The sequence below is a fragment of the Ctenopharyngodon idella genome, chromosome 8, assembly GCF_019924925.1.
Source record: "Ctenopharyngodon idella isolate HZGC_01 chromosome 8, HZGC01, whole genome shotgun sequence".
NCBI lineage: Eukaryota > Metazoa > Chordata > Actinopteri > Cypriniformes > Xenocyprididae > Ctenopharyngodon > Ctenopharyngodon idella.
The window spans coordinates 11113373-11139068 of NC_067227.1; the positions used below are offsets into that span (position 1 = coordinate 11113373).

The window sequence follows — 25696 nt, forward strand, 5'->3', positions numbered from 1 at the left end:
ATAATCTGAATAATACAGACATAGAGGTGATATTTGTTCTAATAGAGGTCAGCATGAACACTTCATATTCTGCGCATAAAATAACAGCAGAAGAAAATGTCAGTGAGCAACAGCAAAAAATTCTATATCTAAAGAGCAAAAGTATTCTTATGCATTGATGAACTTGCCCTCCATTTAACATATACACAATCATACAGTTGAAAGCTTCTACAATACGTTCCTTGAAGCTCAACAAGATTTAAAAATAAACACTGATTACATTTTCCATTTACTCTCAGGACTTCATCATCATTAACAACTTTCAATTGAAACCTCACTGGCTTTCCAAATTAGAAGCGTTTGCATATTTAAATGCATATGAGCAGATCATTTTGTTCTGTTATCAGCACTATTAGGAAACAATAACGTGAAACCCTGTTGAAAGTGCATTGCTCTGAGTCTGAACTCAGCAGTGAGCTTCTATCATGATGGTCACTGATTGTGCCATTGATCTTTGCAATAAACAGGTTAATGAGTTTCCTTATGTCTTCCTCACCCTACCTATCTCTTTTGTGATATGATTATTTAAACTGGGTCTATGCCTTTGTTGAAGTTTAAAAAACTGCTGAGTAATTAAATCCTGGGAATGGTTATAACTAAGGGCAAAGTGCAGCTGGCTTCCCCTTTGCTTAAGCAGCATGTGGATGATGTAACTTCATGTTTAAGCCAATGGACGGCTTTCTGCTTATCAAGTTACAGTAGATAAAATAAATAAGTGTCACTGGAAGAGAAAGGAGGCAGGAGTGCTGGCTCTGTGCTCAGTTACAGTCAAAATGAAGAACAATTCTACAAATTTGCGTGTCCGGCTCCCTACACTAATTTTTGCATTGGAGGTCATGATTGTGGTCCTCTATGTTGTCTTTGTGACGTACGATGATCATGCTAATGCACTTCTACAGAACAACCAGACACGGCCCATGGAGAATTCATTGTATCAAAACTATCCATTTTTTGCTGACATCCAGGTGATGATATTTCTTGGATTCGGCTGCCTTCTGGCCTTTTTCCGCCGCTATGGTTTCGGTGGAATGGTGTTTAACTTCCTAATTGCCACATTTACCATTCAGTGGGCCATTCTGGTCCAGGGCTTCTTTCAATTTTACTATGATGGAAAGATTCATCTTGGTGTGCTAAATCTGATCAATGCAGAGTTTGCCTGTGCCGTTGTGCTGATCTCTTTTGGAGCAGTGCTGGGAAAGACGAGCCCTGTGCAACTCCTGGTAAGTTTATCATTTTTGCAGCAGGTTTGATATTAGATAGTGAAACATTTTCCATTATCACTGTTTTACTAAAAGGATACAGTGGAAAGATGTGGTGAACATTCACATTCATTATATTATATTCACAAAAAGTAGATATTCACCTGTTTTATGTATGTGATAAAGATCTGCCATGCATCAAAAACTCAAATTCAGAGTTCACTGCTTACTGCCAAAATCATCTTCGTTCTAAAGCAGCATCCCAGCCATCGTTGGGAGTTCCCTACGGAAGCAACTCTGTGTGAGATAAACTGTTAATATGTTGCTAAACTTGCAAAAAAGAAGTGCACTAGAATACTTTAAAAGATATATAAACTGAATGTATTGTATTCATATACTTGATTGAATGTTAATTGCAATTAAATATAGGTGTATTATAGTTTAAATTCATATTTAATGCAATTAGCTAAACTTTAGTGTTTTTGACCCACTTAGGGATAGTTCACCCAAAAATGAAAATTCTGTCACCATTTACTCCCCTTCAAGTAGTTCCAAACCTGTCTAAATTTCTTTGTTCTGCTGAACACAAAGGAAGATATTTGGAAGAATGTTTGTAACCAAGCAGATCTCGCCATAGTATTTTTTTTTTGCCCTACTATGGTAGTCAATGGGGGCGAGATCTGCTTGGTTACAAACATTCTTCCAAATATCTTCCTTTGTGTACAGCAGAACAAAGAAATTCATACAGGTTTGGAACAACTTGAAGGGGAGGAAATGATGACAGAATTTTCATTTTTGGGTGAACTATCCCTTTAAGTACATCTGGCCTGGTTTCACAAACAGGGCTTAGATTAAGCCAGGATTAGACCTTAGTTCAATTAGGACATTTAAATAGCTTTTATAAATGTGCCTTAGAAAAGAACAACTATTTTGAGACAAAACCATGGCAGTGATATTAAGATATGTCAGTGCAAGCTGCTTTCAGTTAAAACAGCACAAACATTAAGCACTTCAGTCTGGGACTAGGCTTAAGCCTTGTCTGTGAAACCGGGGACAAATGTGATTTTATATTTACTTCTACTGTCTTTGAAATATTGTTAAAGTGTATTTCTGAAAATTCATTGTAAACTAAAATATACTACTGAAACTTGTATGTTATGTTGTGTATGTATTTGATGAAGTTGCAATTTAGTATATTTCAAATACAGTATTAACTGTAAATGTAATATCAAATAACACACTAGTTTAAATTATAATCACATACTTTACATCTTTTTCAATGTTAGTCAACACATCAAAGTAAGTGTACTTCTTTAAAGCACAACAAAAGATTTAAAAACTTAATGATGCACTTTAAAAACATTTAATTTGACATTTTTATAAACTGCACTTTTTAAATTGTGTGCTTAAGTGTGTTAAGAAACAGTTATGAAAGTGTACTCTTTATATACACTTAAGTGGCCTTTTATTACAGTTGTTGTTGTTGTTTTTTTAAATATACTTTTAACAGTTTAGTTCACACAAAAATGAAATTTCTGTCCCACTCTCATGTCGTTCCACACCTGTAAGACCTTTTTTCATCTTTGGAACACAAATTAAGATATTTTGTGTTGAGAGGTTTTTTTTCCTATCCCCCATAGAAAGCAATGCAGTTAGCCTCATTCAAGGTCCAGAAAGGTATTAAAGACATTAAAATGGAAGTTAAAATAGCCCATGTGACATCAGTGGTTCAACCTTAATGTTATGAAGTGACGAGAATACTTTGTGTGCAAAAACAAAATTTCTTCTCTACCCTGTCAGTCTCATACGCAGTTGACGCAATGAATGCAGTTCAGCGCTTCCGTGTTTACGTCCGAATGCCGGCTCAGCATTGGCCGACGCTGTTTACGTGAGCACCACGACGCATGCATGTGGTGCGCACGTGACCAAAAGTATTCTCGTCGCTTCATAACATTAAGGTTGAACCACTGTAGTAACGCTGACTATTTTAACAATGTCTTTACTACTTTTCTGGACCTTGAATGATGGTAATTATGTTGCTTTCTAAATCTTAATTTGCGTTCAGAAGATGAACGAAGGTTTTGCGGGACTGTAATGACATGAGGGTGAGTACTTAATAACAGAAATGTCATTTTTGGGTGAACTAACCCTTTAAGTGCATATTTTTTTTCACTTGGTTTGGTTAAATGCATTCTGGGATTGCGTTCTTCGCATAGATACATGTGATGGTGCCTTAGAATTTAGTTAAATGAAGCATCCTAAGATGCAATAAATAAATAACTTTTTGGATTGAACCTATGAAGCCTTAAAATGCCACCTATGTAGGCAGCACACTAGGTTTTGGGATGGCTCAATTGTGTCACACTTTTGTTAGTACATTTATGTCAACAAAATGAATCACTTGTATTCCCCATTTGTAAGTCGCTTTGGATATAAGCATCTGCTAAATGAATGAAATGTAAATTACACATCCTCATACTACATTTGTGTATTGTTTATAGGTGATGGCCTTGCTTGAGATTCCTGTGTTTGGTGTCACAGAATGGGCCGTCCTGAAATACCTGAAGATCAACGACGCTGGTGGCTCGATCCTCGTCCACATTTTTGCCTGCTACTTTGGACTGGGTGTCACCTTTGTCCTCTACAGACCCAGCCTAAACGAGGGACACCCAAAAGAAACGACAAGTTACCAGTCGGATCTGCTATCTGTGATGGGAACCCTGTTCCTCTGGGTGTTTTGGCCATCTTTCAACTCAGCGCTGACCTTCAAGGGTGACGACCAACACCGAGCCGTCCTTCACACGTTCATAGGTCTCAGTGCTTCCACAATCACTGCGTTTGCCCTGTCCAGCATGCTCAGCAAGAATGGCAAAATCAGCATGGCCGACGTGCAGAACGTAACATTGGCTGGTGGTGTAACTGTTGGAGCCTCAGTGGACATGATGATTTCACCAGCCGCTGCTTTTGTACTGGGGATCCTGGGATGCATTGCGTGCATGCTGGGGTACAAATACCTAAGCCCGTTCCTGGCGCGTCGGCTGCGATTGCAGGATCAGTGTGGCATACACAACCTGCACGGCCTAACGGGACTCATTTCCAGCCTAGCAGGAATCTGCGCAATCCTGGTGGCGACTGAGGAAACGTACGGCCCCAGTCTCTACCAGACCTTCTCTCATCGGGCACCTCCAGAAGGAGACCCTCTGCTAGCGAAGTTGCAGGTATTAATCCCGGACCTGGAAGCGGGCTTGGGTCGGAGCGCACAGGAACAGGCGCTCTTTCAGGTGGCAGCCGTGTTCGGGACCATTGCTGCGGCGGCAGTGGGCGGTTTGCTGACTGGAGTAGTTCTCAAGCTACCGTATCTGGCTTCCCCCAGTGATGAGAAATGCTTTGATGATGAGCTCTTCTTTGAGGTTCCTCCAGATTACAACTGCGTAAACGGGCCACAGGATGTGTGGTCTTACGTTCTCAGAGACACAAGCAAAACTGATGCTGACTGAAAAAAGCTGCACTTGAAAAAGACTGATGTTTGACAAGAGCATTAAATAGAAGGAATAAATCTCAATGTTGGACTAGACCATAAAATATTATGGACTTTAGAACTGAGTACTGTGTAACTTGCTAAATGGTGATTTTATTTACCCAAAAAGTGGTTTATTTTAATATTTGATGGGATAAGGTTCATATACTGCATTTTTTACTGAAATATATAAAGTGTATGCTTGATTTTGATAAAATTATGTCTTTGTAAGATATTCATTTTTTTATGAATCAAATATTTCTATATACCAATTAATTTTCCATTTATAAATTTTAGATTACCCTTATGAAAAAGAGGTACACTTTGGAATACTTTTTAAAAGAGTACTGATTATGGAAATAATATACTTTAAAAGAAAATACTGCAAACTAAATGTAATGTTTTTGGAAAATTAATTGCATGTTATACGCAATTAAATGAAAATGTATTATAGTCTAAATATTAAATGCAGTTAGCTGAACTTTAGAGTGCTTTTTGACCCACATCTTTGTGTAATTTCATAATTACTTCTATTAATAAATATGGTTTAAGTTTATTGCTGAATGCACTGACATATATAAGCGGTAAACTAAAATATACTTTAATGTAATTTCTATTGAAAATTGTATGTCATGTATTTAGACATTTGTAATTTGCAAAATTGCAAAGATATTACCTTTACGTGCTTTTGTATGTTAGTCAACACATTAAAATAAGTGTACTTTAAAGCATGACAAAACATTAAAACAATGATTTAAAATGTATTTTAATTTAAAACATTTGACATTTTTATTACAAGTTTTGTACTTACATGTCTTGTCACGAAAGTATACTCTAAGTTCATTAAAATGGCCTTTTATTTAATTAATATTATACTATCTGCAAACAATTTTTTTGTATTTTGTGCGCAGCCTTAGGAATCTGTATTTCTCGTTGAGTAACGGCAGCAACACTTCCCTCATTGAACAAAAGATAAAGCAGTACTAAAGTTAAACAGTTAACAGTTTAAAATCTGAAATATGAAGTACATTACATTTACAAGTGATAATGTTATCTTGATGAAAAGTTATTAACAGGTTGATTATATTTCTCATGCACTATCTCTTCTATCCATTTGTTTAGACAGATACACACACATACACATATATTAAGTATATTAAGATAGGATATAAATGCATGCAGTTAAAACAAAATCATGTGATATGGAAAATCAGAATTTAGATGCTGATTGATGACACTTTCTCAAAATATGTCAGTTATACATGGATTATAACCTCATTAAAAATGGAGAGGAGTTGTGAAAGTGATTTTTTTTTTTTTTCGGTTGTTTTGGATATCTGCCATTGAATTGAATTTATTTTAACTATATCAATTTCATATATGTGTTGATGGTCTACACTGAATGTGAATGAGAGACGTTAACACTTTAACTAGTAGCTTAATGTACAAGACCTTATTGTGGCTGTCTGGGTAACAATTAGGGCTAATTATGAAATAAAAATTGAATATGACTTTTTAATCTTTAAAACGGTTACATGCCGAAGATGTTGGGAAATATTACTTAGGGGTAAATGGGGATATAGCTTAATATTAAATACAACAGTGGTGGAGGTATGTCTGTAAAAGAAAAGGGTAGACAATATAGATGATTCAATTTGAAAAGATTTATTTTTCCAAGTACAAAGTGAAAAGGTGAAAAAATATTTAAAATATTTACAAGAGACGAATAAGAACAATACAACAACAAAGGTGGGAGCGAGCCTACAGTTGCAAAACAAACAAACAAAACTATCAAACGAAAATGTAGAAAAGTCTTCAGCATAAAAACACCCTAACTAAACTACTCTATCCAAATAAACAAAACAGAGGGGATGTCACCCTCTCCTAAACCTAGTGTGTCTAGTTGGACGTTCCCATCTGGTGCAATCAGTGTATGTTGCTCGACTTACTTACCCGCTGCCTCCTTCCCAGCCAGACTTGAGAGGAGAGACAGAACAAACGCAGCTGTGTCAAAACTGTACGTCCACAATATTAACACATTTCGGTCTAGTACACACATATACAATAACTCCAGCAACTGCAATAAACAAGAACACAAGCTCAAGCAAACAAGGGGGTGTGTACGGGCAAACCATCAACGATACAAGCAAAAAAAAAAGCTGTCTGTCTGTCGACAGGGTTGTAAATTACGGGCATTTATACCGGAACGTTGCAAGGTGCAAGGTGATTGGCAGCGTGAACCGTGACGTCATCTTTCATATTGAAGAGTGACAGGCTGTTCGTCCAATAGAATCTGAAACACAAAAGCAGCGTTTAAAACAACAACAACAACAACAAAAACAGGTACATTAGATTATCTATTTGATCTTGAATTCAGTATATTTTAGTAATAAGAATTTTACTAATTTAAAATATTTATTATGTAGATATCGTTTAATTTTGCTTTAGAAAAAACAGAAATAATAAGGAAGAAACATAAGAAAACTATAGCCTATATATTACATTTATATAATATTAGATTAATATTACATTAATTTTATATAATATATTACATTAATTTAACATTAATGTTAAGGTATATATTACACATGATATATGACATTAATTTATATATTATATTTCATATTTACATGCTGTGAAATGACTCCACCCGTGTTTACAAAACGCTAGTTTCTGTAATTTATGTGGGAATTATGCAATAACAGAGCAGGTTTATCAACGAGGAGGTATTCATAGAAACAAAAGCACTGCAAATTCTGCAAGTATAACTACACTCGAAAAAAGAAACTCAAAATGCTCCTTGACTTTTATCTACATCACGAAACGATAGGAAACCCTGCCCCCTATCAGCGTCCATTTTGGGGAAAGCAGGAAGTTGTCTTGTTGGGGGAAACCTCATGACAAACATAACTGAGCTTCTTAAATATCCACTGATATATACATCGTTATTTCTTTTTGTTTGAATGATTGTTCGGTGTATTTGTTGCTCGTCTATAGGCGGATCTGACCGTTTGTTTTGCAGTTGTGTTGAGTGTCAAACTTCACACGCGCGTAGCAGAGGTCGCGACGACAACCGGAGTCCTAAATAAAACCAGGCAGTATTTGCCAAAAGCAGTTCTTGGTCTAATTACGAGGTTGGTTCAGATTTAAATGTAAATATTACATAATTTACAGTATGCTGTCAGTCAGGATATGAGTGTGGCGTATAAATTAGCTGCTTATGTAATGCTGTTGTTGTGCATCGAGAGCGTTTGCTGCAGAATCGAGTGTGTTATTTAAAGAACAGCAGTACCGTAGCTCGACTGTAAGATTGTTATCTTTCTGTTTGCTTCATCGATGTAGGAAGTACTAAAATAGAAACGTGAACTATATGTTTCATAAGGTTGGATATGTTTGTAAACCGCTTGTTGCTTTTTTTTTTTCCATTTACAGCAGGTCAGAATGGCGGATGACTTCGATGTTGAGGCCATGCTGGAAGCTCCTTATAAGAAGGTGGGTTGGTGGACAACCGGAAGTTGCCGGATCTCAATTTTTGTAGGCTTTAAATAATTAATTTACTCAAAATGAAAAACTGTTTACTCACCCTCACGCTGTTCCAATCCATATGAATTTCATTCGTATGAGGAACACAAAATGACAAATTCTGAAGATAACTCTGCTCACTCTTAAAGGGCTAGTTCACCCAAAAATGTCACAATTTACTCACCCTCAAGTTGTTCCAAACCTGTATGAATTTCTTTTTTCTGCTGAACACAAAAGAAGATATTTTGAAGAACATGGATAAACAAAAAGGCTCAGGGCCCTATTGACTACCATAGTATTTTTTCCCAAAAAAATAACTTCTTTTGTGTTCAGCAGAAGAAAGAAATTTATATAGGTTTGAAGGGTGAAAAGCACCATAAAAATAAGTATACATATAGGGCCTGTTTACACCTGGTCACTTCATGTGTTTTTACTGATCGGATGGCTATCTGATCTGTTAAAACGGTTCCATTACACTTGACCACAAATGTGTCTCCGCAAAACAGATATAAATCCTCAGTTCCCACGCTATATGCAAATTTAACAAGTTCAAGTCAACGAAAGCAACAGATATGAGCTGCATTTCATTTATCATCTGCTAATTTCAAGATCAAAGACTGCAATAGGAGAGAGAGAGCGGCATCAGCACTGGTAAGATAATTTAGTCTCACTACTTTTAATGAAGATGATTGTGTTTTACGCGTCTGCGACTTACTTTCAGTTTCATTTGCGGCAGTTTGCACGTCAGCTTGCTGAAGAGATACTCGGCTACTCATCTGTTTTGCAGTAGCGCTGTCATATGTGGCCATAACATGCTGTCACACGTTTATTTTTTTAACATTTTGGGAGGAGTAAAATTTACACATGTGGCTCCAACAACCAAATGCATTTACACTTGTCCAGTTTGGAATGCGTCTCAAACCACCTCCTGAAGTGGTTTGAGTGATTGTATTTAAATCTGTTTAGAAAGTGTTTCGGGTTGTTCTGCATTTATACTAGAGATCGACCAATATATCGATTTACCGATATTTCCCCGATATTTAAGCATTTTACCATAATCGGATATCGGTTTTGTAATATCGGATTTACCGATAAACGCAGCCATCTTGTGGGTGTTTTGAGAATTGCGCGCAGGATTGCCATTACAGCGCATGAGGGAAGACGAGACAACGGCGATTTGTTTTGTTTTCTATGTAAGGGGGGAGTGATTGTTAAAAATAAAATGGTTTGTTCAGTTCAGTGGTGTTGTATTCGTGTCAAAAACAGAAGTATAACAGTAAATAAATATCGGTTCTGCATATCGGTTATCGGGCACATAAAAACAAAAATGATCGGTATCGGTTCTAAAAAATCAATATCAGTCAATCACTAATTTATACCTGGTCTTTTCACAATCTGATAGCTATCCGACCAGAGAAAACGCATGAAGTGACCAGGTGTAAACAGGCCCAACATTCGGGTTCCGTAAGTAAAATTCCCACTTATTTTTTCCACAGGGAAATTGATTTTTAAAAACAGACCTGCTATGAGCTTGTCATTCGGTGGTATATGCTTTTGTTAAAGCCATCAGCCTGCATTATTTTTTAAGTAATCATGAAAAGTGGAATTCTTGGTGAAAACTACATTACCCATGATTCTGCAAAAAATCTCCTCCAATCATAGAATCACGCCAAAAAGAGCTCTGTAGCATGAAGCACTGCCTGTAACTACTTAAATAGTTGTCTATATATTCATATTTTGCAATAAACTTAAAATATATTGTTTCTATATATATATATATATATATATATATTAGTCAACATCAGTTTTATATATAGCTCCATCACAAATGCTTCATGGGATTGTAGTTCTTTCCCTCATTAAAGCAGTTAAGTACCTTATTTTTTTTTCTCTGATTTTGAAATACTTTTTTTTTTTTTCTTTACAAAGTTTGTAATGTTATGATTCAGCCTTTGATAGTTTTATTAGCTACTTATATTACTTTTATGTTGATTTTGCATTATTATTATTATTATTATTATTATTATTTTTTTAGCTCATAAGTACCAGTGCTCAATTCATTTTAAATGCAGAAGTTCAGAGTTTCTTCTTTTATGTTTCTCAGAAGAAAGAAAGTAATTCAGGTTTGGAACAACATGGGTGGATGACAGAATTTAAATTTTTATGTGAAATGTGTGAAACTGAACTCCTTGTGTTGTCATATGGCTACTTAGAAACCCTGCATTTGTTGTCTGTGCCTGACTGAATGAGAAATGTGTATGAGAAAGAGTTATGTTGTGTAGTGTCATATCTTGAATTACAAATAAATGCCCGTCTATCTCTCTTTATAGACTTGCCTAATGATATCTCACCTCTACTCCCCTGAATACATCTTTGATTCCAGTGTGAACTGTGAAAAAAAGTAAGGTAGTAATTGCGCAATGTATTAATGTACTTTGATCCCTTAGGTAAAAAAAAACAAATAGACCGCCACCTTACACCATCAAATCTATTCGGTTTCAGAACGGCGAATGAATGACAATAGATGAAACATAATGTGACATGGAGCAGAGACAGTATTCACCTTTCACTAATGTCACCATGAGTGAAAATCTGTTGAAGGTGAAACTAATGGAGTGGCATAAATATGTACACTACCTTTCAAAAGTTTGGGGTCGCTAATTTTTTTTAAAATATTTTTGAAAGAAGTGTCTTATATTCACTAAGGCTGCATTTATTAGATTAAAAAATACGGTAAAAACAGTAATATTGTGAAACATTATTACAATTCAAAATAACTGTTTGATATTTTAATATATTTTTAAGTGTAAGTTATTCCTGTGATGGCAAAGCTGAAAGCTAACAGCACCTGTTACTCCAGTCTTCAGTGTCACATGATCCTTAAGAAATCATTGAAATATACAAATTTTGTTATCAATGTTAAAAACAGTTGTGCTGCTTAAAATTTTTGAGGAAGCTGTAATGCTTTAATATATTTTTTTTAAAATAGAAATGTTTTGTAACATAAATATCTTTACTGTCATTTTTGAACATTTTAATAGATCCTTGCAGAATAAAAGAACTAATTTCTTTAAAAAAAAAAAAAAAAACTTACTGACCCCAATTCTTTTTTAAATGAATTTTAAGTTTATAAATATGAATACTGTCTCTCTACCCAGTCTTGTGATGGTCTCTAAAATCGTTGGTTTGTGCATGCCCTTTTTAGTAATATCTCTTTATCTTAAAGGGGTCATGAACTGCATTTTTTTATAATGTTTCCTGAGGTGCACTTATAATGTTAATATGATTTTTACATCAAAAATGGTCATAATTTAGAAATAAAAGGCCATTTTCTACTCTAGATTTGGACGCTCTTTTGGAAGGGGCATGTCTGCTGTGAGACTGCTATGATTAGCCAACATTGTTGCATATGAAACAAGTATTACATGTGGCACTCTCTCGAAAACCTTTAACACGTTTTTACTATTACAGTTGTCGAGATTAAGTAATTGTGAAAAGTGTTGATTAAAGCATTATATTTGAATGTACTGCCGTGGCATGAAAGGTTGCAGCGATGAGCATTGTAGCATATGACAGACATGTCTGTTGAGCGCATTAATGCAGTGATCTCGTCATTGCAACTCGATTTCTGCACTCTCGCAAATGCTTTTATTATGACTAACAGTGCAAATATTACGTAAAAAAGAGATTCATTGTGCAATGTAGACCGCGTCATTGATCATAGTGGGAGTTTTGGCGAGAGTCCAGAACTCAGTCACTGATAAACTCGCACTGTGTGATTGACAGCTCCAGCGATTATAAAGGCAGCGTTCTTTGATCGCTTTCTGTATATAATTTAATCACAAATTAACTGACTGTTTAGTCACTGGCTTGATTTCCTGGCGCATAAACAGAAATAAACAGTTTTGAGACAAAGAACGTTGTGACTGTACATGAATCATTGCATATCAGAAATCACTGATCAGTGATCACAGATTAGGCATTAGAATTAACACGGTTACTTGCATATTGTTTGCAAAGCCGAAATTGTGACTAATTTACCTAAGAATCCAAAATGTACCAAACAAACAATGTTCTATTAAGACATTTACATTGTTGAAAATAAATAAGCACTTTCCTAGCATTAGTATCCTTTGGATAGTAATGCTATTTTTAGTCCAGTGATCCTGTATCTTCTCTCGTTCTCATCTCACTAACACGCCAGTGGGCAGGGACAAAGATGTGATGATGTAGATGTAGGCGTTGATCTGATTCTACAGAGGCGGTCTTTTCGTTGATGTGACAAAATCCGAAATGACTTGTTTTCAGAGCTTGGTTTCAATTAAAGCTGTTTTTAGACTAACAAAGTTTTGAGTTCTGAAACTTCTGAAATGACCTCTTGCATGTTAAAAGATCAAGGGAAATTTGATTTCTCAATTCATGACCCCTTTAAAACTGAATTACCCAATAATCATTTCTATCATTAAATATAAATAGAATTTTTATGCTTTTCTAATTAACAACAAATAAGTGCCACTCATAGTTGTCAAAATGAGGCAAATGCAGGAAAAAAACCCTGAAAATCTTTTGATGAGGTTATAAGTTGTATCTTTTTTGGCTGACTTTGATGCGGTGTCTTTTGGGAGGCGATATGACTAAGCCGTGTAAATCCCTGTCTGCTTCAGGACAAGCTGTGAGACAGAGATGGCATCGAGCTCTCACAGTCCAACAGCGCTAACTGGAGAAGATCACATGGACTGACAGCCTCGACTCTGGAATGCCCTTTAGCATCTCTATAGCATGACAACAGCAAGACTTAGGCTTAAAATAGCAGGGTACCTATACTACGACCCTGAGGGTCCCCTAAAAAAAACATGTCAAGACCTTGAACTTACTGATAGTTTTCAAAAGTTGAAGACTGTCCCAGTCAACATCTTATGAAGAACAGACCATTTGGTTATATTCAATTTGCACACGCTTTTCTCCAAAGTGATAAAATGAGGAAAACCAAGCAATTTATCATGAAGGAGCTAACAATAGTAGCATTTCTGTCTTCTCTCTTATCCCCCTCCCCTCTCCACTTCCAGTGTTTCCTCTCCATCCTCATGTTGTTCTTTTGTCAATCCTGTTCAGGGTGAAAGCAAGTCTTCTAGCGCCAATGGTCATAATGAGGAACGCAGCAAAAAGTAAGCAAAAACTCTCTGTATTCTGTTCATTCATCTTAATTTTAAGTTTTTTTGTGTAAATGAAATTGTGGGTCTTTTCCCCGGTAGGAAAAGACGCAGCAACAGTCGTAGTCCGAGTCCAGGCCGCCGGAGGAGTAGAAGCGGGGGGCGCAAGAAGAGCCGAGAACGACGCAGGAGCCGCAGCCGTGAGCGAAGACGTTCACGAAGCAAAGAGCGCAAACGTTCACGATCCCGCAGCAAGGATCGTGGTGGACGTTATCGTGGACGCAAAAGCCCCTTGTGAGTTTAACCCCTGATCATTCAATTAAGAGGCTATATCTTATTTTTCTAAGTGCGACTTTGTCTTTGTAGTGTTCAAGATTGGTGGGTTAAAAAAAAATGGATGACCGTAAGAACAGGACAAAGCAAATGTCCTGTTCGACAGCAAATGTCAAATGTCCGAATGTCCGCTTCTGAATTCAGGGTTGTAAAAACCCAAAAATGAAAATTCTGTCATCATTTACTCACCCTCACATTGTTCCGAACCCATAAGACTTTCAGCACACAAATGAAGATATTTTTAATATTTTTAATATCATGTCTGTCCCTCCATTGAAAGCTCACGTAACCAGTATTTTCAAGCTTCAAAAAGTTCATAAAGACATCATAAAAGTAATCCATATGAATCGAGTGGTTTAAACCATGTCTTCTGAACAGACACTATGGCTTTACATGACTAACAGATTTTATTTGGGTTTTTACTCAAATATAAACACATACACATACATAGAGCTCATAAAATATGGTAAACAGAAGCTTAATTGCACAAATCTCATTGGTTCTCATGTGTCAAGCAAGCATGGTTGAGATTTCGTTTACCGTATTTGATGAGCTCAATATGTTTAGAAGATGATTAGAAGTCATACAGGTATGGAACCACATGAGGGTGAGTAAATGGTAACAGAATTTTAATTTGTGGGTGAACTATCCCCTAAGATAGACCATGGGCCAATTTGAATTTATTGCTACATGTTGTGTATTTGGAAAGCACATCATACTTTGTTGTAACTAAAATGTGGCCAGTGTCTTGCTTATTGTGCATCTGCTTTGCTAAGAATGCAGAAGTACTTTAATCTTGCATTGCTTTATGGCACATTGCTGAAGTGAGAATTTTGCTGTATTTTTGGAGATGCATTTTTTTATTTTGAGGAATTCTGAAAATAGAAAACCGGGAGGCAACGTCTATCCAGGCCTACTGTGTTCTGGTTCATGGGGGCCACCTTAACCACAAGTTCATTGTCCAATTGGAGTCACATGACTTAGCATGCCTTTATAGAGCAAAGTTTTTCAGGGTGCTTTCACACTAGCACTTCAGAATTCGGTTCGTTTGGAGGATGTGAATGCTGAACGATAAAACTGTGTTTGTGTGTGTCCTCACTGACGCACTCCAGGCAGAGAGAATGTATATCTAATTTCTGCCCCCCTTCAGCAAAAATGGTCTCCCGCGTTCTTTAGAACATTTGCAGTACGTTCATGCAGATAGATTCATGCAGATAGAACCAAAGGTTAAAAATGAACAACAAAAGTGATACAAGCAACTCTATCCATTTTGGCACTTTCTCCTTCATAGCCGTTACTTAGTAACATGGGTACGCGGCTGCAGCTTGATGACGCAAGCGTACCATGGTTGGGACCCAAATAAAATAATGTGAACAGAGAACAGAGGGGGATGGGGGCAGGGGAGCAATCGAGCTCTGGTTCTGGTTATATTTTCTAAAATATATGGGGATAACATACATACATATATATATATATATATATATATATATATATATATATATATATATATATATAATAAAATATTGATTAATAGAATGATTCAAATAATGATTCAAATAGAATTTATTGCTCAGCTCTTATACCATGGTTCTTGTTTTCATGGTAACAGCAATGTCATCTCTGATGGTGGATTTAAGGAGGATCTTCATTCAGGATTATGGGTAGTGTAGTTCTCCACCTGAATTCGGCTATTTATTATGATTTCTAAAGAATCTAAAATCACACTTGTCTTCTACCAAAGCCAATATAGTCACACAGTGTTCCAGCTCATGTTAGGTCTGATTTGGGTTATCATTATTATAAATCAATTTTTCTGTCAAATGAATTTTTACCTTTATAACTTTTTTTTTTCTTGACTAAAACTACATTTGGTTTTCACTGGATACTTGCCCCCTTGCACCAGTATGTAGTAGCCCTCGCATGGCCACAGTGGCTGAAAGTTGACTGGTTTAACACTGAGACAAACCCTTGTTTTATGTCATAGTATGGGGCCGAAATTAAATGGTGGTCCCGGAGGGAAGACCGGCCCACAACATTTCACCAAACACAGGTGATCTCATCTGTGACTCTTGCTGCCTGTTGTGAGCTGAATGTGTGTGTTTGTCTTGAGTAATCATACACGGATGGGTAATAAACACAGACTGATGATGTATTCTGATTCTAGTCGCAGGCGCTCTCGGAGCAAAAGCCCGTTTAAGAAGGACAAAAGCCCCGTCAGGTGAGACACTCATCACACTCTGCTGTAGTACTGAAGTATTGAAGTATTTCCACAAGTTATTCCATAAGCCATTTTATTTTAAATGACACTAGATAAGGCAGAGCGAAATCTGCCACTATGGTGCACTTAAAATAAGAATAGGAACTGAAAGTGGTGGATGGAGTTATTTTTAAAAGGTGTTAGAGGTTAACTGTTCACCTTCTGTCTCACAGTAATACTGTACATCAAGTCTACAGCTCTTGGTAAACTTGATATAAACTACATTAATGTGTTATTGATTAAATTAATTGTTGTTCAAAATAATCAATAAAAAGAACGCATACATGTCATTTTAATAGAGTATTTTACAGTCCATTTAGCCTGACATTAAAAAGTTTTTTGCCCTATTCAAAATCATAGACAGAAAGAAATTAAATTGTTATAGTATGTGTTCAATTTATTAACTTGATTCACTCCCAAACAGTTGATCTCAATTTAGTATCAGATGTACTACAAAATCTGTTTTGATATCAAAATTAAGGGCTATCTAGATCTACAGAAATCATTGATAAAATTATTAATGTTGTTCACAATAGTCAAAAAGTACAAAAATACGCAATGTATTATTTTAATAGAGAATGTTAAGGTCCATTTGGCCTGACATGAAAAAAGTATAATATAATATTTATTATTGTTAGCGATTTCTGAGAGACGCTGTTAAAAGTGGATCAGACCGAGCACCACAACATGTAGCCAATCAGCAGTAGGGGGCGTGTCCATTCATAATGGGGGAGGAGAGAGAGTAAGAAAGAGGGCGATATGAAGAGACTGTAGAAAGAGAGATGGCTGAGAGACATTACAAAAATAAGATTAAGATTAACTGTGTATTGGATTATACAGAACTCAGAACATGATTTTTATTGTCATTGCAATATATTTTGGCGAAGAGATATGAATTCAAACCTAGTAGTTTATATTGTACATGAAAAGCTTTATCAAATGGCTATGATCTTTATTTATGATCACAGAATGGCTTATGTTGTGGAAATGTCTATCAGAGATTAATTTGCCTTTATTTCCAGAGGGAATGACTTGTGTTTCAGTGGTTGATGACCTGTGTGTTTCTTCAAACAGGCAACCGATAGATAATCTAAGCCCAGAAGAGAGAGACGCCCGCACAGTGTTCTGCATGCAGCTCGCTGCCAGAATTAGACCCAGAGATCTGGAAGAATTCTTCTCTGCAGTGGGAAAAGTATGATGCCCCAGATTAAAGCACACTTGGTTGTGATCCCTTTTTCTCCCCATTTACTGATATTAAATGACAGATACAACACATGAGAGCTTTTATATCCATCTTTTAAGGTCCGTGACGTCAGGATGATCTCAGATAGAAACTCTCGGAGGTCAAAGGGCATTGCCTACATTGAGTTTGTGGAGGCCACATCAGTACCACTGGCAATCGGCCTGACGGGGCAGAGAGTTCTGGGAGTGCCTATCATAGTCCAGGCCTCGCAGGTCAGAGCATCAACACAATGAAAATCCACTGCCTGTTTACTATTACAATGATTATGAATAATTTTGTTGAATTGTTTGCATATTTCAGGCTGAGAAGAACAGGGCCGCAGCCATGGCTAGCATGCTCCAGAGAGGTGGTGCAGGGCCCATGCGGCTGTATGTTGGCTCCCTGCACTTCAATATAACTGAGGACATGCTCAGGGGCATTTTTGAGCCGTTTGGAAAGGTGTGTTTGGCATTTGAATTGGTTTTGCATGTATAAGCAGTTAAACCAGGATAAAACTAACATGGACTGAATGTTATTTTTGTCATTTCAGATTGAGGGCATCCAGCTAATGATGGACAGTGAGACGGGCAGGTCGAAAGGATACGGCTTCATATCAGTGAGTTCATATACTGTATATATATATATGACAGTGGATGACTAGTCAAATTCTGGTCCTTTGTGTTTGTGAGTAGGTCTGTACGATTTGGGGAAAGAATATAATTGCAGTTTTTCTAATAAAAAATGTGATTGCAGTGTAAAAAGCAATATATATTTTTTTAATCTCCAGGTTTGTTGTGCTTGTTTCTGAGCTGCACAGTTTGGCCAAAAATGTCTGTTTATATATTTATATGACTACATAATGGTAACACTTTACAATAAGGTTAATTTGTTAACATTAGTTAATGTATTAACTAACAACTAACAATGAGCAATACATTTGTTACTGTATTTGATAATCTTTGTTAAAGTTAGTTAATAAAATACAGTTGTTCATGGTTTCTTCACATTAGTTCGCAGTGCATTAACTAATGTTAAATACAATATTTGATTTTAATAACGTATTAGTAAATGTTGAAATTAACATTAACAAAGATTAATAAATGCTGTAGAAGTGCAGTTCATCATTAGTTCATGTTAACTAATGTAGTTAACTAATGTTAACTAATGAACCTTATTGTAAAGTGTTACCATAATCATAGTAATCTTTGTGATTATTCCAGCTTTTTTATATATATATAAATGTTCTGACTTTCATTTCGAAAAGACAAGGGCAGTTCTATTACACCATTCCAATGCTGATTGGATATCTGTTTGTGCAGTTTGCAGATGCAGAATGTGCTAAAAAAGCCCTGGAGCAGCTAAATGGTTTTGAGCTTGCGGGGCGGCCAATGAAGGTGGGTCATGTTACCGAGCGTTCGGATGCCTCATCGGCCAGCTCCTTCTTGGACAATGATGAGCTGGAGAGAACTGGCATTGACTTGGGCACGACGGGTCGCCTTCAGCTGATGGCAAGACTCGCAGAAGGTACAGATTGAACCCTGCATGTTACTGTCTCTCAGATGTGCCAATGACTGATTCAAACTACTTGTGTATTGCTTATTCCAAATGATATTGCATTGTTTTGTACTCATTGAAATGTGTCTCTGGGATGTTTTTAGGCACAGGACTGCAGATTCCTGCTGCTGCCAAGCAGGCCTTACAGATGAGTGGTTCTGTGGCGTTTGGAAATCTGGCAAATGGTGTGTCTTTGAGTCATTTTCATATTCCTATCTTAGAATCCATTGAGTTGAATGGGCTGTGTATCTTCATCTAAATGCCTTGATCTAAACGAAAGCAAAATCTGGTCTATATGGCAGATACAGAGAGTAACCATGTCATATTGCATCTAATATAAACCTTCATCTAAGAAAACAGATAAACATATCTTCATCAGCCTCATTGTACTTATATTTCATTCACCTAAGACATGATCAATTCCAGAATCCCATAATGAGGCTTTGCGACTTAAAATCTTGCATATGGATACGTTTACACTGGAAGGCATAGTGCTCAATTCTGATTTATTGCTAAGATCTGATTTTTTTATTTTTATTTTTTTTGTTTGACTGTTCACATTTTTTTCAAATACAGTAAAACAGTTTTGAGTGTGATCAGGTCACGATCCTGAACTGACTCACATGCGCAACTTGAAGTAACAAACACAAAGCCGGCATTCAGCACACTGTCGTATGTATGCAAATAAACATGAACATGAAAAGTCGCATGAACTCCGATATGACTGTTAAGACTGAAATCGCATTGCAAAATATCAGACCTGTATCTGATTAAGGACCACATATTAAAGTGGCCCAAATCAGAATCAAAAAGATCCTGTTCACACTTCAGAAAAAAATCAGATCTGAGTCGCATGTAAGCAAAAAAAATCTGATTTGGGCCACTTTTGCCTGCAGTCTGAACGTAGCTTATGTGGCTGATATGATTAATTTGAAGTACATCAAGGTCTTGACAATTTGCCTCCAGAGGAGACTCGACAAATCCAAACAGAGCTTGTTGACCTGCTGTCCTGTTCCCACCATTTATTTGTTATTCAGAAGGCTTACAGCAAAATTTTGTGACTAGTGACAGTCATTCTCAAGAGCATATGATGCTTTGCTTACCTGTGGTAGTGACAGTCTTTTGTGTGTTTGTGCCGCTTACAGCCTCAGCCGCACCTCCTCTTATTCCCAATCCTGGGATGAACCAAGCTATGAACCTTCCAACCCAGCCTCTGGCCACACACTGTTTACAGCTCTCCAACATGTTCAGTCCACAGACGTGAGTTGCACTAATTATTAAAACTTTTTTTGATAATAAGGTGTATGTGATGTCAAATGAGATGTATCTTTTGTAAAAGAAACTTCTTGATGCATTGCTTTGTAGGGAAAACGAACCTGGCTGGGACATGGAGATACGAGATGATGTCATCGAAGAGTGCAAAAAACACGGAGGAGTGGTTCACATATACGTCGACAAAAACTCTGCTCAAGTAAGTGATCGCCTTTATACGGTGGCTATAAAAGCCTACACACCCCTGTCAAAATTGCAGCTTTTTAAAATATAAAAACTGAATCAAAGTAAAATCATGTCAAATCTATTTCCAACTTTAACCCTCCTAATGCATTCGGGTCCATTTTGACCCAGAAGAGGTACATAGAAATTTTTAATAAGTAAGAGATATGACGATTTAAACTAAATTGCTTCACCTTTTGCGTTTTGGGTCTGTTTTGACCGGAAAGTGAACTATGGCTTTAAAATGAGATTCAAAAAATTTAAAAATGAGATTCAGACTGTTTAGTAAAAGTATTCATTTTACTTGCATAAACATTTTCTTTGAAAACTTTTTAATAATTCAGTGTCAATAATTCAGTAGTTTCAGTAATATTGATGTTGTAGGGCTTAAGATCATCAAAGCCTTTCTCGTTTTCCCCAATATGACAAATCCTCACTCTTGCTCTTGTTTGGCAGGGAAATGTTTATGTAAAATGTCCAACCATCCCAGTAGCAATGGCTGTTGTCAGCGCTCTGCACGGGCGGTGGTTTGCAGGTAAACCTGTCCCATTTTCTCCCATCTACCAAGTTTTTCTTTTTAATAGACTGCCTTGCATGGGCTGTGCGTGACATTAATCGCAATCTCTTTCCTTTTTACAGGTAAAATGATCACAGCTGCCTACGTGCCCCTCCCTACATACCATAACCTGTTTCCAGACGCTGCCACAGCCACGGAGCTCCTGAGGCCCATGCACCGGTGATCCAGCCCATCGCTTTGGCTCGGACCCCTGCCACCCACTGACCCTGCTTCATCTGGAACCCCAATGCATCCGTACTCCTTCCCAAATGAACTGCTGTGGGCCTGAGACGGTCCTGTCACTGAGGGCCACTTAATGTATGAAGTTAGATTTCACAGTTGGACAGCATTTTCAGTCTTGTAATGGCAAAAGCAAACTTCAGACCAGCTCTCAGCTTTATGTACAGTGGTATATTGATAAGTGAAAACCTGTAACATTGTCACCCTCTCTAGATGAGTTCTTGACTCTTGAAAACCAGTTTCGAAGATTCTGGGTTTTTTTTAAAAGGTATTTGACCGTCTTTCTGTTTGTTTTTGTAAGGATAGAAGGAAGGTTTCTTCAGCTGTTTGGTCGTCAAGTCAAGGAAAATTTTCACTGATCTTCATCTTTTCAAGACAGACATTGTGTTGTGAGCTATTGGTTCATTTTTCATTCTGGTTCTTCACTTTTAAGCAACAAAAGACAACCAAAAAAAGTTTTTGTTTTTTTGTTTTCTTCTGGAGAGTCTACTCAAGCTGTTTAGCTTTCTAAAACAACATTGAATTTATAACTTTTCATAATCAAGAATTGATTTTTCTAAAATCTTCTACGATTAAAAGACTTTCACAACACTGTGTAAAAATGAGTTTTGTCTTTGTATTCATGATGTTATGATGTGTTGGTAGATATCCTGAACACCTCTAGAGGGAGCTGGTAGTTTGTGTTCATTGAATAAGGATGTTTTTGTAAGTATTAAAGGATAGTTCACCCAAAAATGGAAATTCTGTCGTTTAATGACCCCCATGTTGTTCCAAACCCATATAACTGACTTTCTTCTGTGGAATATTTATTTTATTTTTTTTTTTAAATCCATAAAATGGAAATCAGTGGTCACCAAAGCTCTTTGGTTACCAGCATAATATAAAAAAATATCTTCTGCAGAAAAATGAAAGAAAGTAAGTCATATGGGTTTGGAATCACATGAGGGTGAATATATGACAGCATTTTCATTTTTTGGTGAACTATCCTTTTAAAGTCACCATGAAATCAAAATGGACAATTCTTGTTTTTGTTTTGTTTTTTGTTGTTGTTTTTTGTTTTATGGAATATTGCAGTATTTATTATAAACAATTTATCCGTGCACATCTTAAAATATATTTTAGTTCATGTTCCCTCATAATCTTTAATCAAAATAACTTCCCCTCCCTCTTCCAGTGACATCTCTTCTCTGATCACAGCAATAGCAAACCACAATGATCCAACGATCCAATTAATTCCCGATGGATAAAATCAAGTCCCACCCTACATTTTTTTTTCTTGTTCGAGAAGCCGTTTCATTTGTATATCACATGCCATATCTGTTTCGTGCCGACTTTAAAGCACTATTGTCTGGATGAGTATGGTGGAAAATTATAATATGACATGACCATTTTTTTTAATTAGTATTTTCTACGTTTTAAAATATTAAGATCAAACCTTGATAGTTTTTCTAAACATTAATATTAAAAACTACTATCCAAAATTAACATAAACATGTTTACGAGTAAATAAATGAAAATTGTGTTTCTACAATATAAAATCAAAACAATCTTATCTAAAGTAGCCACGCTTTAACTAGAATCTCGATGACAGCTCTGCACACTCTTGAATGAACTTGCATTTCAAAGGTGCAGTGAGTTATTATATTGCATCTTGAACTTTAATATTAACCTTAATCAGAAACAACAGTTTAATATAAAACTCTGCTAGATGATAATCTCAAAAGATACAAACATTGGAGAAATGTAGCCCTCTATCAACTTCACTGTAATTACAACTCAAAAGTCAATAAATTCCAGAATCCCATAATGGAGCTTTGGGGCTTTATGAAATATTGCATATCTTGTAGCTGGTTAATTTGATTTATTTGAGGCGCACTGAAACCTTGGGAATTTGCCTCAGGTGGTAGCTCAAATCTGAGCTGCTAAAGCTAAACCTACTCTTCTGCCCAATCACAGGATAAACCAGCTTTCAAAACTTTCCCAGACAACAAAATATCAAATGGGATGTGTCCCAACTAAATGAAAGTAGCGACGATTTTTTTTCTGTGTGAGCCAGATATCGTATATGTGCTGCAATGCCTATGCAATAAACCTTTCAGCCAATCAGAATCAAGTATTCAGACAGACCATAGCATAATGGTATATAATTCTTATAAACTTCAAGGGATAGTTAACCAAAAAAGAAAACTGTCATAATTTACTCACCATCATGTCATTCCAAACATGTACGACTGTGTTTCTTCTGTGGAACACAAAAAAAGATCTTTCGAAAAATGTTGGTAACCAAACAGTTTTGGTTACACTGAAAAAACAATGAGATATTTCTCAAGATATGTTCTTTTTGGACCTCCAGGACCAGAAACGTTGAGAAACACTGATCTAGTGGCTGCAGAAACGTCATGCGAGTATCTAAAACAACAAAGGAAAAGGTTCAGGTGTCAAAAAAAGAGAAAAACCTCAGTGTGGGTTGAATGCAGATTATAGAACATCCAGTGAAAGAGGACACAATGTTCTCCAAAACGTTCACCTTTTACGTCAGCCCTCAGTGGACCAGCAGACTGGAGTTCTGTGAGACTTCTGTAAAGTGTCCAGAACCCCACAGACCATGACATAACGTTAGCAGCCAAGACGTTTTTTGGCACAGTGTCTCTGCTACTGCCTTTGAGGAATCCTGCTCTCATCTGTGATAGTAAATCAAATGTGAAATTAAATCGGCCAGACCTCAGACAGACCGTATGGTCTGCCAGTCAATCTGAGTCATCTCAGTGAGTCTGAGAAACTGTTGAGAGTAGAGGAGGCTTCAGTTGTTTCCATCCATATAATGATTATTTTACTATTTTTATTATATTACTATTACTACTACTACTATTGCTAATTACATTTATTAATTGTTTTATGATTACTATTAATAAGTTATATTCAACGTTGTTTTACAATCTAGATGGACATTTTTATTGTTGTTGTAGGCTAATTGTTAACCTCACTTGAATAGTTTTTATCAAAATGTTACATTAAGTTGAAATGTATTAACTTTAAATGCAATATCAAATACTGTTAAAAATTATAATCAAGAATTTTACATGACGCTTTAGTCAGGTTTCTGGACTACGCCCTCCAGTTGAGTGGTTCCTCCTTAACTGTGGGGGAGGTCCCCTTTCTCTAAATACTTTTTGGTGGGGGGCTATGTGTCTCAAACTCCGGTGGCCGCAGAGCTTGGCCCACCACAGATTCCAGCACTCCCAAGTCCGGTGGTCCCAAGTCTGAGGGGCTCAGTGTATCTGAGTCCAGTGTTCCCAAGTCCAGTGGTCTCAGCGCATTTGAGTCCGGTGGTCCCAGTTCTGGTGGTCCCGGGGAGATCCTACCACCATCAGCTGAGCTTCCATCTGGCAGCTGCCATCTTGTGTATTTGGCCACACACACTTCTTCAGCTCCTCCCAAGGTGGTGGCGATCGCTCCTGAACTCTCTTTCTGCTCTGACACGACCACAGAGGTTGTCCATGAACTTCCTGTCTGCCCTGATATGACCACGGAGGCTGTCTATGAACTCTGTCTGTCCTGTATTGGCCAAGGAGGCCTTCTCTAAACCCTCTGTGATGGCCATATAGGCCATTTGTAACCTCTCTGTTCCAGTTCCTCCCTCCATCCCTCCCCCTGATCCACCTCACTCCACCTCCCTTTGCTTGAGAAGCGTCTGGAATCCGCTCCTTAAGGGGTTCAGTCATGATTCCAGTCTGTATTCCCCTGTCTTGTGTTTAAGCACTTTGTAGTTTAAGTGTTTTTCTGTTCAGATTGTGTTCATTCATGTGTTTAGTTCCTGTTTCCCTTTATGCATTGTCTTCCTTATTTGTTTCCATAGTTACCCTTGTTTGTCGCCATAGTAACTAATCATCTACACCTGTCCCTGTCCCCTTGTTAACCTGTGTATTTAAACCCCAGTGTTTCTGATGTTCTTTGCCTGGTGTTATCCTACTTAGATGTATTTTGTGCACTTGGTTTTGGTTCCTGTCGTTCCGTGTATGGATTATCTTTTACATTGCCTGGACTCTTGTGTTTTCTGCCTGGATTTACATCTGTTGTTTTGTTTAAATAAACTCTTAAACTCCATCTGGATCCAACATGCTATTTTCTAAAACAGCCACGTTACACCCTTATGGGGCCCTATAAACAATAATAGACAATCTAACTGGGGCCCAAAACTTTAACCAAGCTGGGGCCCACATTCATTTTTTTTTTTTTTTTGAACATGATATGGTTAGATTCAGATGGTAAATATCATACATCAAGTTGGGTGTCTACTATTTATAATGAAACCATCATGTTTAAAAATATTTTAATCATATCATATGATAAAATATATTTATTTGTTACTACTGTAAATTAAATTATTATAGGATATCATTCAATGCTTTCAGAATCCTTACTTTTTTAAATAATTTTGTAGACATTATTAAATACATTATTTTAGCTAAATTATTTGTATCAATAGTCTCCTTTATGCCTTTTGCCCCATGTGTGGGGTAAAATGCCCACCTTGCCACCTTGTACATTTATAAGATTTTTAAACAAACAAACAAACAAACAAACAAACAAACCACTTTTATGATTTATTTTCA

General features: G+C 36.8%; 2 protein-coding genes across 8 annotated transcripts; both read left to right on the forward strand.

Annotated features, from left to right (window-relative positions):
* The first annotated feature begins 37 nt into the window (after positions 1 to 37).
* LOC127517280 (ammonium transporter Rh type B-like) lies at positions 38 to 13582 on the forward strand. Of its 6 annotated transcripts, none has more exons than XM_051902653.1 (7): positions 38 to 1259; positions 3740 to 7889; positions 8188 to 8247; positions 9680 to 9741; positions 10608 to 10683; positions 13390 to 13442; positions 13530 to 13582. In XM_051902653.1, the coding sequence occupies exons 1-2, from the start codon at positions 813 to 815 to the stop codon at positions 4733 to 4735; spliced, it is 1443 nt and encodes a 480-aa protein (XP_051758613.1). In that variant the 5' UTR covers positions 38 to 812; the 3' UTR covers positions 4736 to 7889; positions 8188 to 8247; positions 9680 to 9741; positions 10608 to 10683; positions 13390 to 13442; positions 13530 to 13582. The 6 variants fall into 6 exon arrangements, with proteins under 6 accessions (XP_051758613.1, XP_051758612.1, XP_051758609.1 ...); XM_051902652.1 differs by having other exon boundaries at positions 10608 to 10678; XM_051902649.1 differs by lacking the exon at positions 9680 to 9741 and adding an exon at positions 12942 to 13091 and having other exon boundaries at positions 10608 to 10678.
* On the forward strand, positions 7703 to 21685 carry LOC127517278 (RNA-binding protein 39-like). Of its 2 annotated transcripts, XM_051902647.1 has the most exons (16): positions 7703 to 7889; positions 8188 to 8247; positions 13390 to 13442; positions 13530 to 13721; positions 15745 to 15810; positions 15925 to 15978; positions 17092 to 17209; positions 17320 to 17472; positions 17561 to 17698; positions 17790 to 17855; positions 18559 to 18763; positions 18898 to 18978; positions 19939 to 20053; positions 20159 to 20264; positions 20744 to 20822; positions 20927 to 21685. In XM_051902647.1, the coding sequence occupies exons 2-16, from the start codon at positions 8197 to 8199 to the stop codon at positions 21025 to 21027; spliced, it is 1578 nt and encodes a 525-aa protein (XP_051758607.1). In that variant the 5' UTR covers positions 7703 to 7889; positions 8188 to 8196; the 3' UTR covers positions 21028 to 21685. The 2 variants fall into 2 exon arrangements, with proteins under 2 accessions (XP_051758607.1, XP_051758608.1); XM_051902648.1 differs by lacking the exon at positions 15745 to 15810.
* The last annotated feature ends 4011 nt before the right edge of the window (positions 21686 to 25696 follow it).

Excerpts from the sequence above, each read along its gene's own strand:
- LOC127517280 (XM_051902653.1), top strand. The coding sequence starts at position 813 with ATGAAGAACAATTCTACAAATTTGCGTGTCCGGCTCCCTACACTAATT. Across the intron at positions 1,260-3,739 it reads CGAGCCCTGTGCAACTCCTG|GTGATGGCCTTGCTTGAGAT; the intron begins GTAAGTTTATCA and ends TATTGTTTATAG.
- LOC127517278 (XM_051902647.1), top strand. The coding sequence starts at position 8,197 with ATGGCGGATGACTTCGATGTTGAGGCCATGCTGGAAGCTCCTTATAAG. Across the intron at positions 17,699-17,789 it reads TTTTTGAGCCGTTTGGAAAG|ATTGAGGGCATCCAGCTAAT; the intron begins GTGTGTTTGGCA and ends TTGTCATTTCAG. Across the intron at positions 20,054-20,158 it reads AACATGTTCAGTCCACAGAC|GGAAAACGAACCTGGCTGGG; the intron begins GTGAGTTGCACT and ends ATTGCTTTGTAG.